This window comes from Cucumis sativus, chromosome 6 (genome assembly GCF_000004075.3).
Source record: "Cucumis sativus cultivar 9930 chromosome 6, Cucumber_9930_V3, whole genome shotgun sequence".
NCBI classification, from domain to species: domain Eukaryota; kingdom Viridiplantae; phylum Streptophyta; class Magnoliopsida; order Cucurbitales; family Cucurbitaceae; genus Cucumis; species Cucumis sativus.
This window is the reverse complement of record NC_026660.2, coordinates 26,436,651-26,450,200: the sequence shown is the minus strand read 5'-3', so window position 1 is coordinate 26,450,200 and position 13,550 is coordinate 26,436,651. Positions and strand designations below refer to the sequence as shown.

The window sequence follows — 13,550 nt, the reverse complement described above, 5'->3', positions numbered from 1 at the left end:
GACAAAAGACAAATAAACCTATGGATAGAGTAATGTCTATATGCTTAGTTTTTATAAAGATAAAAAATAGTTGTAAATAGAGGTTTTAACTTTTATTTTGAAAACTATATTTGTGTTTCTTTCATATGGTTTCGGAAACAATATCTAATTCTTTCCCAAACTTTAAAGATAAACTATGGCTTAGAAACTAGTCAATTAAGATTTCTAGATAATTTTTGGTGTTTGGATTTGTCCACATTCGTTGTTGCAAGATCCTATTGAGTTTGACATTTAGTTGGCTCTTTCACGTATGGTCGTAGTTTTTTAGATGTCTTCCATTGGAGATTCTCACGTTGTCGTGAAGCATGGTTAATTACACTTTGATGTCTAAGTTAATACAACGAGTCAATTAAGCACACAATAAGTGAGATCAAGACTATGTTTTGGAGTTTACTGATTATTTTTCCTTGGAAGCTGTCGGGACTAGGTACGAGCCCATCCAGTAACACTTGCCTCTTGTTACGTGTAATGTCAACAATGTTAGTGTTTTCTATATACTAGAGCTATGAAGGTGCCATGTTCGCTCTATCATTCCAAATTGTTATATATTTATCGACTCAACTAATTGGTTCAAACCCCCAAACATTGACTTTTTCCTTTTCGGATGTGCATTCCACTATGCCTCTTGTTTATAATCTATAATCAAGTTGGACTTGCCAATGGGGTTTGAATCTTAGCTCGAGCAATCCTCGAAATGCTTGTTTCCTCGTAATTTTTTATCACCATCTTCATCTTTCTTTTATACACATCTAAATTACTAGGTAAATTTATATATATAGAAATAAACTAATGAACAAATAGTGCCTACATTTTTTGTTCTAAAAATTCAATTTACAAAAAACCTTGAATTGAAGTTTTGGTCATCTTGGTGTTAATAACTTTAGTCTATTGGAAAAGGCCAATTAAAAATGGCATATGTTAATAACAAGGAAGGATTTAAGAAAAAGAAAAGGACACGTGTCATTATGGTGGAAAAGTAAATTAGGCTTAGGAATAGAAGCGAAAGCGTTGACCTGTGAAAAAAAGTGGGCAACCTCCAGTTGGCAGTCACCTTCACCCGTAAACTCCATCCCCCAAATTCTTTAGTCTAAACCCATTCCTCCATCTCCCCATCAATCCCTCTCCCATTCAGATTCATTATTATTCCCGAGAACACGAAACCCCTTTCTTTTCTCTTTCAAATTCTTTCTTTTTCTTTTTTGTCAATTCCTTCTTCAGTTCCCATTTCGAACCAACACACTCTCCCCCCCCCGTCCATTTCATTTCTTCCATGTTATCCATTTGAAACACATATTCAAGCTTCTTTACAATGACGGGTTGGAGAAGAGCCTTTTGCACTTCCATTCCTAAAGATACACTTTCCACTGATATCTCCAATGAATCCTTAAGCCCCAGAATCAGCTCTAAATTTGGGTTTTTCTCTAACCCATCAACCCCTCCTTCTCAATCCCGCCGCCAGCCCGACCACCCTGGTCTCGGTCTCCGCTGTCGAACCTCCGTCGCCACTTCTGTTTCTACACCTTCTTCCACTTCCAATAGCCCCAAGCTGATGACCCAAAAGAAAACCGGTGCCTCTAGATTGTTGTTCCATTTCTCCAATCCTTCTTCTCCCAAATCCCCCTCTGGTTTCTCCTTCATTAAAACTGGTTTACGGCTTTCCAAGGTATGCAATTCTCTTTTTCTCTCTGCTCTACTCTCCACGGTCGCAGTCAAATATGGTTTCTTATTCAAGATTCAATGAAATTGTCTCTATTTCTAATTCCTCTTTGCTTTTTTCAATAAGCTATCATTTTAACTTCACTTTTTCTTCTTCTTCTTCTTCTTTTTTTTTCACTATGCAGAGTCGGTGCGGAATCTGTTTACAGAGTGTTAAAAGAGGACAAGGAACCGCAATTTTCACATCAGAATGCTCTCACTCCTTTCACTTTCCTTGCATCTCTGCTCACATTAAGAAGAATCGAACTGTGGCGTGTCCTGTTTGCAGCTCTATCTGGAATGAAGCTCCGTTGCTTGATGGTCATAACGCTCTGAAGAAACCAATCCAGACGGATAAGACGAGAGGTGTGGAATCGATCAAATCCGGAGAAGTGAAATCGAAGCCACTTAAGGTTTATAATGATGACGAGCCTTTGATGTCCCCGACTTCCGGTGGTCGCTGTAATCCTATACCGGAATCTGACGAAAACGAAGACGATGAAGAACAAGACAGCGCTGTGGAGTTTCAAGGTTTCTTTGCTACATCTGCACCATTAGCCTCACCGAGATTACCTAACATTGTGAAAAATGTTGAAGTCAGTCTATTGCCTGAGGCTGCGGTGATTGCAGCCGGTCGCAGCTATGAGACATATGCGGTGGTGTTGAAGGTGAAGGCTCCAGCTCAATCTGCGACGACATCCTCATCGCCAATGAATCGGAGCCTTCGTCCTCCAATCGATTTGGTAACCGTGTTGGATGTGAGTGCGAGTGCGAACAGCGCCAAACTTCAAATGGTGAAACGAACTATGCGATTAGTCATTTCGTCGCTCGGTTGCACAGACCGCCTCTCGATTGTGGCGTTCTCCGCCAGTTCTAAGCGGTTGTTGTCACTACGGAGAATGACCTCCAATGGCCGCCGATCGGCGCGTCGAATCGTTGATTTGCTTTGCGAAGTTGGCCAAGGAGCGTGCATTAACGATGCAATAAAGAAAGCAGCGAAAGTTCTCGAAGATCGGCGAGAGAGAAATCCGGCAGCCAGTATCATCCTCATTTCCGACGGTCGCGATGACCGTGTTGGAGCTTCATACTCTGGGAACTACAAACGGTGTTCCCCATTCGTGTGCTCCACGCGCTTCCCCCACCTAGAGATACCCGTTCACGCCATTTCCTTCGGCGACGGCCTGGTGCCGCCGGAAGAGGCGCTGGCCAATTGTATTAGAGGGTTGTTGAGTGTAGTGGTTCAAGATCTCAGACTCCAACTGGGATTCGTATCGGGTTCAACCCCGGGCGAGATAGCCGCGGTGTATTCGCTCTCATCTCGCCCGACAGTCCTCGAACCCGGTTCGATCCGGATCGGGGATCTCTGTTCCGAAGAAGTCCGAGAAATGTTAGTGGAATTGAAAGTGCCAGTTTCCTCACTTGGGTCCCACCCTCTATTGTCCGTACGATCAGCTTTCAAGGACACGTCATCGCAATCACAAGCACTCCTCTGTTCCAAACAACACGCATTACCTGTACCCAGGCCTCGGACCGTCCGATCTTCCGGCTCTAACATCCAACGCCTGAGGAACCTCCACCTTACAATCCGAGCTGTAGCCGAGTCACAACGCTTGATAGAACACAATGATTTCTCAGCAGCTCAACACTTGCTGTCATCGGCTCGAGCCTTGCTGTTAAAACAATCAGGTTCCACATCAGCCAGCGAGTACATAAAAGGGTTGGACGTGGAGTCAGCCGCACTGAGCAGACGGAAACAACAACAGATGCAAACCCAACGACAGAACGCGATGGCAGGACGAGAGACAAGCCGAGTAGACGAAAAGATCGAGCAGCTTACGCCCACTTCGGCTTGGAGAGCCGCGGAAAGACTGGCTAAAGTTGCGATTATGAGGAAGTCCATGAACAGAGTCAGCGACTTACACGGCTTCGAAGATGCCAGATTTTAATTCAAAAATTAAATTTTAAAAGGAAAAAAAAAAAAGAGAACATAAAATAATAAATCATTCTTGAAAATAAAAATAAAAATTATGATTGGACTAGTGGGGGATGGGGCCGAGGCTAGAATATGGACAAGAGGAACAAGACGGCTAGGCCCTTTTCCTTCTTCTTTTCTTCTTTTCTTTTTCATTTTTTCGTTTTTAATTTTGGGGGTTGGCAATTGAAAGGAACAGTTTGGTAAGAGTAGAGTGGGGGACCCAACAAGGAAGAGATTGAAGAAGAAGAAATTGCATTATTTTGATCCAAAACTTAGGCAGCCCCATCTCTGTTTGTTTCTTCCTCCTTTAAATATCCACTTTTTCTTTCTTCTCTCTTAATTTTGTAAAAAAACTTGAAGATATAATATAGCCTTTTTTATTATTATTATTATTATTATTATGAAATGAACTGAGAACATGTTCGGTTTTGTACGTTTGTTTCTTATGTTTGTATGTATGAGCTGTTGGTTAATGTTCAAATGATTTTTGTTTCTGTGTACCCATTCCTTCTAACACTGTTGTATTCCTATTTCTTTTTCTTTTTCCATGGGTTTAAGAATTAGGGATTAGTTGGAAGGAAGGAAGTGATGTGGGTGGGTGGGTGGGAGGTTTTTATGAGAAGGGCTTTTGTTTATATTATATTAATTAAAAGGGTATTTGTTTTGAAGTGATAGTCATAATTAAAGAGTGGACATTTAATTAGAGTATACATAAGGGTGTGATTGATATGATAATGTTTAAAGGAAAGGGATATGAATGAATTTGGTTGATATTTGGATATATTCAATATATAAATATCACATGTGGCGCACTAAACCATTACTTTAGTCAATCAAATGTCAAAGAAAAAGAAAAAGAGGAAAAGGAAAAGGAAAAGGAAACACACTGGATAACCTCAAACATCATCAATTAGAAAGAGAGAGAAGGTGAAAGTGTTGTATCCCTCTTTGTTTCACATCTTTCACACCAGACCACCAAAACAGGAATTCCATACAAAAAATGCAATTTCAAACCTCATCCCATCTATTCTGGACTTCTTAATTCTCCCTCTCAAACAAAAACAATCCCTCATAAACATGCATTGGGATATAAATGTTATCACAGATCAAAACAAACAAATAAGAAGGAAAAAAAAAATCAATAATAGGGTGCAAGATCCACCCATTCTTGTATATCGCACTAGTCTCCCTAATCATACAAAAACAGATAAAAAATAATTTTAAAAAGAAGTAAAAAATTTAGCACTCGGTAAACTATAATAACAAATAATGAGATTAGAAAAATAAATGTAATCGCAACTAAATTTTTATAAAAGAGATGTTTTTTCGAAAGAAAAAAATCAAAGCTAAAACAAGAATAACTCAAATGATATCTATATGTATGTGTAAAGGAAAAAAAAAGTACAAAATTTGTGTGAACTAGTAAGTCCAAATAAAAGTATTGGTTAAGATGTACAACCCCACCAAATATTTCCTACGGTAGTAAGTAAAGATTCCGTGGAAGATACAGACACAACCACCTGCCTAAAGCAATTGCAAAGGTTAAGATTTGGTTTTTGATCTTGGGATACAATAAGTTATAGGTGGAGGAGTGAAAAAGGAGCAAGTAACAAATCATGAAGTCCATTGGATAAATATCACTTTCATCTACAAGTTCATACGTTATTGTTGTTCATTTTCTTTCCAAATTTTCAAAAATCAATCTAGTTTTTAATTCTGAAAATTGAGTAAGAATTCACATATTTCTTTAAGAAACGTGAAAACAATAAGAGAACAATTAGAAGAAAATAAATCTAGAAACAAGTTCCCCAGACACAGTAAGAGCATTGGAAATGCCTAAATAATAGAGAGATTTTCAATCTACTGTCAAAATCCTTCCCCTTCCCATTCCCATTGCCATGTTTACTTTAAAAAAACCGAAAATGACTTAATATCTTTCGATATCAGACGGCACAAAACCGAAATGCTACGAAAAAGAGAAAGAAGTGACTTTTCAATGGTCCTTCGAAGGGTTAAAACAAAAGGACAGAAGGTAAGAAAAGGTTTAGGATGAAAGTGGGAGGCTTTTGTAAGCTTTCATTTTTAGGGGATTTCTTTACTGCGCACCTTTTGGAGTGCTAATGAACTCCTTAATTTGCGCAGACTTTTGGAACCAAAACCAATTATTATGAGTGGTTTGGGCTCCGTATTATTTAGCTTTACTTTAGTTTCGATAATGTATTGGTTGAAGGAGCATGAATCATGTCTATGAATAATGCAATAATAAAGTAGTGTGTATGTGGGTAGTTATCAAATATCCCCCTCTCTCCCTTCTAGTGCTCACTCCCCATTCTGTTTATTCAATAAAAAAGAAAAAAGAAATGGTGAAGGTGGTGCATCATCATAATCCCTATGTCTATGTGGGCAACAAGGTTTCCATAATGAGCGACAAAAGACTTGAGGAGGAGGTGCAAAAGTTGGTAATCAAGACCTAAGTCTTGCTCCGACTAGTTTATCTTTTCTTCCAAATATTCTTGCCTCCTCAACACAAGAATCATTTTGTTCAGAATATACAAATAGAAAGGGAATGAGTAAAATCATTGGTTATGGATCTTCAAGTATTGTATCAACTTTTCTATATACACGAGTAAGAATGAGTTCGACGTAACTTTCATAACCATGGCAAGTAGAAGTTAGTAAAGGGTACATACAATAACTTTTCCTTTTCTTTTTTCTTTCACTTTTTTAGAAAATGTAAATAGTGCTATCTTCCAGAGTTTAGCTATTAGTAGCAATAAGGTTAAATTGTACATTTGGCCCTTATAGTTTCAAAAACTTATAATCTAGTCTCTATAGTTTTATAAAAACGGAATGAGGACTACCTGTGAAGTTTTATCAAACAACCATGAGTAAATTCAAACTTTTAAAATCACGTAAACTAAACTCTAACGGAATATTTGGGACGAGGATAGTAATCATATGTTGTTACAGTAAATATTATTTAAAACTTTCCAATTAACTATCGTCAACATCATTTCAAAACACTCAATTAACAGTATTTACTATTTTACATTCATCATTTTTTATTTATTTGCTATGGTGTTTTACTATTTCCTTTTCAAACTAAACAATTTACACCTAAAAAACAGATGCTATTATAACTCAAACTAAAATAATCAACTATCAAACACAAATTATTATAACTCAACTATAATAACTCATTATAATAATCATTTCTTTACCCCAAACACTCCCATGGGGTCGCTTGAGCACTCAATTTCAAATGAGTGGAGTGGGCTACTGTAACCTACGTCATGTCTATAGCTCCATTTGTAATAATCGAAGTTTACAACTATTATAACCTACAATTAACTATAGCATTACTTTACTATTTTCTATCCATCCTCTCCCTTCCTCTTTATTGCAATCTTTTCTATTTCTTACTTTGAAATAGTTTATACCTCAAACACAAACTATTAACCAACTCGACGGTCCAATACTCCCCCAACTCCTTTCAAACCACGGGCCAAAATCTACAATTTAACTTAGTAATAACAATTCACTCTAGAAGTACTAATTTTGAAAGGTTTGGGAAGCTCACCTCCAGTATTCTCATCGCATATGTTCTGCTGTAGCTTGTCACAGATTGCTGATTAGAATAATAGGTTGATAGGGGCCATATGGATCTGTATTGGCCTAACATCAAATTCCAGCATCTCCATCGTCAAGGCCTAATGTTGATGAAATTTGGCCCATGGCCAAATCAAATACCTGAAAACAGGGCCACAAAAACCTAAGCCTCCAAGAGGCGGTAGATATCTGTCTCATTAGACAAAATCCAAGTAACTTAGTATAGGGCTCAAATTTCTTTGATATCAATTATAGTTATGTTGAGAAATTAAAAGGAGAAAACATATTTATTCAGAAGGAGGTGAGCTCCAGAAGCAGCTAAGCACACTCCTATGCAGTAAACCTATCATCAAACTTAAAAGATGTCTATGGAGTGACTTGCTCAACATTCCAACACGTAGAAAGAATATGTATTTACAACAAATACAGCAACAAACAGTACACAACTGACAACCATTTCCCCCCCATTTCACACCCTTTGTTACACCACAACTAAATCCAGCAAATATTGGTTCAGTTGAAGAGAGGAAGTTTCGTACAACATTAACCATGACTTTTGTGTAAGCGTCAAAAGTACAATTGCCTACACCGTGTAGCATCAATGTCTGTTGGACAATACGGGCACTTAAATGATTTTGTGCTGTTTTTGGACATCTTCATGATAGACTGCTTGCAGAGGACATGGCCACACAGCATTAACATTGGTGGATTTTCTTCGGTTGACTGTTCCTTCGACACTGGACAAACAAAGATGGAATGGAACTGAAATTCTCTGTCCAACTCCACAGGAACAGGCAACTGCTTCATAGATTGCCATTCCTGTTTCTTCCCAGCCATAACATTCATAAACTTCAAGAGAGGAGGCAATCCCTGGACCCCTGCTGCAACCGTTACACCTAAGGGGCTCTCATAGGACTGACCAAGAAAATTGCAAAACTGTCGTATAAGCTCCTCAGCAACTTTATCCCAGTTAGCTACTGATAATAATTGAGAATGAGAGTATGGGGAGCAATCAAGCCTTCCAGTCCACAACAGGCAAGCCATAAGCTTCTGAAGTTCAGCCATGTGGTTGGATGCAAGAGGAGCAAGGTAGGTCCTAGCGTACTTCAAAGCATCATGTCTATCTCCCTTTTGTAGAATCTCCATGAACTGCATGCTATGAAGTTTTAGCAAAAGATCCGACCCACAATCCTTAAGTTTATTTGAGTTATTCAGAGCCCAGTTCAGAGCTGGCTCTAGATTCCGGGACTTCATGGATTCAAGGATCTGATACATTTCCTGGAATGGAGACCTCAATGAAGCAGCAGATTCTGACTCGCCGGCCTCACTAATAAAGCAGTCACCAAGTTCAAACATACCCTGGCGATAGAAATGACTAGCAATAATCTGGTTAACAGTATGCCTATCAAAATCAACGTTTCTATAAGCTTTTGATATATCTGGATTGAAAGATTTTTCAACAAGCTTTGGATACTTGGTCAGAGCAGTATTCAACTCCTTCTGTGTGCTTTCGAGCTGAGTGAGTGGGGCAATATCCTTCAATTTAGTTTTCAGTGCAGCAAAAACTGAATTCATATCAATAGGACATTCCGGATTATCAGCTAGTTGTATCTTTTGTAGCACCTGTTCCAGTTCCAGATGCATTTGGTCAACTACTTCTTGACTTTTGGAAGAAGACAATTTCTGCTTCTTTGTCACACGGTCAAATGCATCTTTAATGCTATCCAACTCCATTTCTTACTCTAACCTGCAAAGAAACTCATACTGTCAAACAAATTTACTCACCAACAAACAGATATTACTAATGACCAATGGAATGGAAGAATCTCAGGGTGTCAAAAAAACTCGAAGACAGGAATGCCAAGAAAAACTAAGGGAGAGGAAAGGAGGGCAAAGGGCGTAGCAGCCATGCCATTAATTTAATACAGAGTTCTGCCAAGGAAAGAAAAGGTTTTAGTACTCTAAAGTAAAATCATTTACCTACTTTATAGCTAAAAACCCTACAAAAGCAATAGGAGGAGAAAATCCTGAGGTCGTAATAATAGTTCAAAATGTTTTCACTGCTTCAGTTCCCCATATTATTTATTTAGTCACATTCACCTTAGTATTAAAATCAAACATGAGTAGAAATCCCATCAACCAAACATCAAAAAAGGTTATTAAGTTGACAATTTAGCACTTCAATAAAACAAAGAGTTTTCAAGATATAAGAATTCAGCTAAAAGTAAGCACTAAATGAATAAAAAATAAGTAAATAGGCCAGGCATACGGGTCACTAGCTATAAATATAACAGTAATAGAACTCAAATATTACAAGTCTTGGTAACATTACTCAAATATTACAAGTGTTTCTCTTTATTGCTTTCTTAGACATAGCTACAAAATCACAAAAATATACTACACAATAACATATAAACAACTAAAATTTAGGACCTCTAACTATCTCACTCCCATTTTCCACATCATTTACGGCATTTGCTCTCTTAATCTTCCTCTTAGGTCTCCTAATATAGTATTAAATTTCCATTGACACGTCGATATTTCCACATTTCCATTGGTTAGATAAGGGGTGAACCAATGTTTACATAGTTTATAGAAAAAAAACCATGAAACCATAAAAAAAAAAAAAAAAAAAAGCAACACAATGTCACTTATGTAAATATAATATAAATAGAAGACATATTAACATGCTCAAATTTTTAAAAAATTCTTTTCTTATATTTAGTCTTTTAAAAAATATCCATGGAAATCGACATTTTATCGATATTTCCATCAAAATTTCCATAAAATTGAGATCAATATTTCCATTGAAATTGACATTTTAGACCCTCATCTCCCTTTCTCTACCACATCTATTTGTGGAGAGAATGACAAATGAAGATGATGGATTAAAAGGACTTTTCCCCCTTTCTTTGGTTTGATTTAACCCTAGTATAATAGCAAATGTTATACTAAAGTAACAATTGTGGGCTCAATGTCAGGCACCATCCCTACATCTAGACGCAAAATCACAACTCTGCACAATTTTGCTTGAGTGTTCTAAAATAGGGATCACTACTCATTAGGATTCTTTACCAAATACTTGGTGCATCTAATTCAACTACTTTCTAAAACCAATGAGATCCTATAAAATATAAACTCAACCAAATATGGATGTTGTTCCTTGAAATTTTAAACCAACATTAAATGGACAATCCATATCTACGGGTCATTAGACAAGAAAGAAAAGCAACCCCAAATATCAATGCTTATTAGGCTTCTTTCAAAAATATTCAAACACTTCAGCAGAATATGCATTACTACAACGGTCCTCTCCTACATCGAAAGAAAAAAAAAAAGACCCATAGTTTCAATGAAATTGAATTTAGAAAATAAGTGAGACAATCATTTTCTTAAGACAACATATGTAGTACAGCTAGAGCAAACTTACGGCTATCCAGTGTCTAACGCTTCAAACTGAAAGATGCACTAATAACACCAGATTACCAATCACGATGCGATGAGATGAGTGATGGAAATAGGGAATACAAATAAATTTTCATTCTCAATCACAGTTGGCAGTAGAACAAAATCTTTTTGCAACGGGCTTAATGGATCAACAAGATCAAGTAATTGTGAGCATCAAAGTGATAGTGAGACCAAATTACAGACGAGACAAAATGATAACTGGATACATGTCTCAATTGATATTGAAGGGTGTGATAAAAATGGTAAAGAATGTGAATATATGGTATCTGAAAATTATATATTCTCGAAAGGTGGGTATTCTAGAACTGTTAACGTGGAATTTGTACTACGAATGTGCAACCATACGAAACACAGGATAAGAAGAGAATTAAACGGTAGAAAACGCTCGCTTCAATATTTATAAAGATACAACAATTACAGATATCAAATATAACCCAGCATACGATGACTACCTACCGATTCAACAGTCAATTGAACACAAGAACTACTAACTTAAGCAGTAGACGATATCCAATGTAAAACGATCAAATTCGGGGAAAAGAAGTTGAAGGAAAACGGACTAACTTGCACAACCCCAAAAGTTAGGAACAAAAACAAAACACCCAAAGCCAGAAATCATTAAAAAAAAAAAAAAAAGAACTATAATTCGCACTCCAACAGAAGTTCCCAACATAAATCTTGATAAATAGAGGTTCTTATGAATGAAACCGAAACAAGTAAACAAAAAAAAAGAAACTGAAAGATAGAAATTGATGGATTGGAAGCAAGGCAAGGAAAAGATGCGAATCTGAATAAAAAAATGAGAGCAAAGCGATTCAGATACGAAAAATAAATTTAACCCAACAAGAAGAAGAAATAGGATTCAACAAAAATGTAGAAAATATAAAAATTAGATCTGAATATAGTATGAAGAAAATGGAGTGCATACATAGATCAGCAAGAAGAAGAAGAGAGAAGAGAATGGAAGAAACCTTGGTAGGAAGTGAGGACTCGAATGAGAGGGATTTTTCCCCTTCCGTTTGCGTATACAGCTTTTATATGAAAATGAAGAAAATACGGGACCTTCTGTTTATTTAATTATTTTACACTCTGTTTAACTCATTTCCTTTCTTTTCTTTTTTAACCAAATTAATTTTTAAAAAATAGGTTTGTTGCCTAATTAATTCAATTCTTTTTTATAAAGACTATAAATATATGAGTAAAAATAAATTAATTAATTAATAAACAAAAATTTTAAAAACACAAAAATTGAAATGATTTTTGGATGGGTTTAGATTTTTTCATTTTAGCATAAATGTTGACTCAGGCTGGAAGTACGTAAAAAGATGGAAGGTTTGATTCTATGAAAATGTCAATAAAAAATAAAAATTAACAATTTTTGAAGAAATTTTATGAAAATTGTTATAATTAGATAATAAAGTTTTGTTAGTGACTAAATTAAACTATCGTTCATCATTTTTAATCATTACACGGTAACAATTTGATTTATATAGTAAATATTTGTTTAATGTCAATGAGGGAGGATAAATTCTTAAAAATAAACAAAAACAAAAACTATAAATTAATATTGTGATCACTCATTACAAAAATTGATGATACATTAAGTATTTGTTTCTAGAAAATAATTGTAAAATGTTTATTCTACTATTAAAAAATATCATAAAACATCTATCTTATAAAAAATTTGAGTTTCTCCTCACAAAACGGTGTCTCTCTAGAGTTTATAGTATTGTTCCGTATGAATTTCATTGAATATCCATTTGAACTTTTATGAAATATAATACCATATTTGATAATTTAAGGGTTCATCCAAAAACTAACAGAAAGTAAAGAACTTAACTCATTTATCTTAAAAGGAACTTGGATTCTCAACCTCTCGACAAAGAAAGGAAGACTTATACTTAAAAAAAACAATTAACAAAAATGTCCTAAAACTTTTACTATACTTTATTTTTACTACTTAAATAAACAAAATTAAGAGCACTAATAGTCAAAATCAACCATGCTTTGCTTTATCCAATTTTGTTGTGCTTTGTTAACTTTATTAAAAATTTGCTGTGTTCTCAAAAGTTGGACTAGATGTTGGAGATAGATGGCCAGGATTTATTTCTAGATGCTGGAAAGTCAACTATCAAGTCTCTAGCACTTGCCGGAAACAAAATGCAATTATCTGAGCATTCAATTTTCACATAATCAATTTCAACGAATTAATTAGTAAACCGTGATGCCAAATAACGAAATAAATTTTTAAATAACACAAAACCCAGTTTTATAATGGCAAAATAATGATACGTATCTTCTCAATGTGGTTGAAGTTCATCTATGAATGAATTATTACAAATTATGGTTTATGACAAACATATTTGAATGTGTGATTCAAATACTAATTAGAGTGATTGTAATTCCATAAGATAGAATTAATCTAAAGTGTACATCGTCAATTGTTTTTCTTTATCTATTAAAAAAAACAAAAACAAAAGGATAAACTTGAAATTACATAGTAATGAGATAGAGGGGAAAAAGGAAATCCAACAAATTTATTACCTCAAAAGGTTCTCATTTCAATTTTCAACGACTGGATTAATAAATTTTAAAAATACCCAAAAAATGTTGCATAGTATAATGATTATGACAGCTATGGAAAAGCAAGTGAAAAGATTAAAAAGGAATTGCAAGAATCTAGTGAGTTTAGCTTAGCAACATTTTGTACCCTCTTTTTAGAGGTTTGATCTTCCATTTTTAAATTGATGTAAAAAAGATAATA

General features: G+C 35.5%; 2 protein-coding genes across 3 annotated transcripts; one reads left to right on the top strand and one right to left on the bottom strand.

Moving 5' to 3' along the window:
* Window positions 1-846: 846 nt before the first annotated feature.
* LOC101220919 (E3 ubiquitin-protein ligase WAVH1) lies at window positions 847-4,209 on the top strand. The gene is made up of 2 exons (XM_004143382.3): window positions 847-1,702; window positions 1,881-4,209. The coding sequence occupies exons 1-2, from the start codon at window positions 1,349-1,351 to the stop codon at window positions 3,678-3,680; spliced, it is 2,154 nt and encodes a 717-aa protein (XP_004143430.1). The 5' UTR covers window positions 847-1,348; the 3' UTR covers window positions 3,681-4,209.
* Window positions 4,210-7,576: 3,367 nt separating this feature from the next.
* LOC101220686 (protein RMD5 homolog) lies at window positions 7,577-11,865 on the bottom strand. Of its 2 annotated transcripts, none has more exons than XM_004143381.3 (2): window positions 11,758-11,865; window positions 7,577-9,065 (listed from the first exon to the last, which is right to left on the bottom strand). In XM_004143381.3, the coding sequence occupies exon 2, from the start codon at window positions 9,050-9,052 to the stop codon at window positions 7,886-7,888; it is 1,167 nt and encodes a 388-aa protein (XP_004143429.1). In that variant the 5' UTR covers window positions 9,053-9,065; window positions 11,758-11,865; the 3' UTR covers window positions 7,577-7,885. The 2 variants fall into 2 exon arrangements, with proteins under 2 accessions (XP_004143429.1, XP_031743696.1); XM_031887836.1 differs by having other exon boundaries at window positions 11,715-11,793.
* Between the last annotated feature and the right edge of the window lie 1,685 nt (window positions 11,866-13,550).

Bases quoted from the DNA above. Each gene is read 5' to 3' on its own strand.
- LOC101220686 (XM_004143381.3), bottom strand. From the start codon at position 9,052: ATGGAGTTGGATAGCATTAAAGATGCATTTGACCGTGTGACAAAGAAG.
- LOC101220919 (XM_004143382.3), top strand. From the start codon at position 1,349: ATGACGGGTTGGAGAAGAGCCTTTTGCACTTCCATTCCTAAAGATACA. The intron at 1,703-1,880 runs GTATGCAATTCT...TTCACTATGCAG, and splicing joins CTGGTTTACGGCTTTCCAAG to AGTCGGTGCGGAATCTGTTT.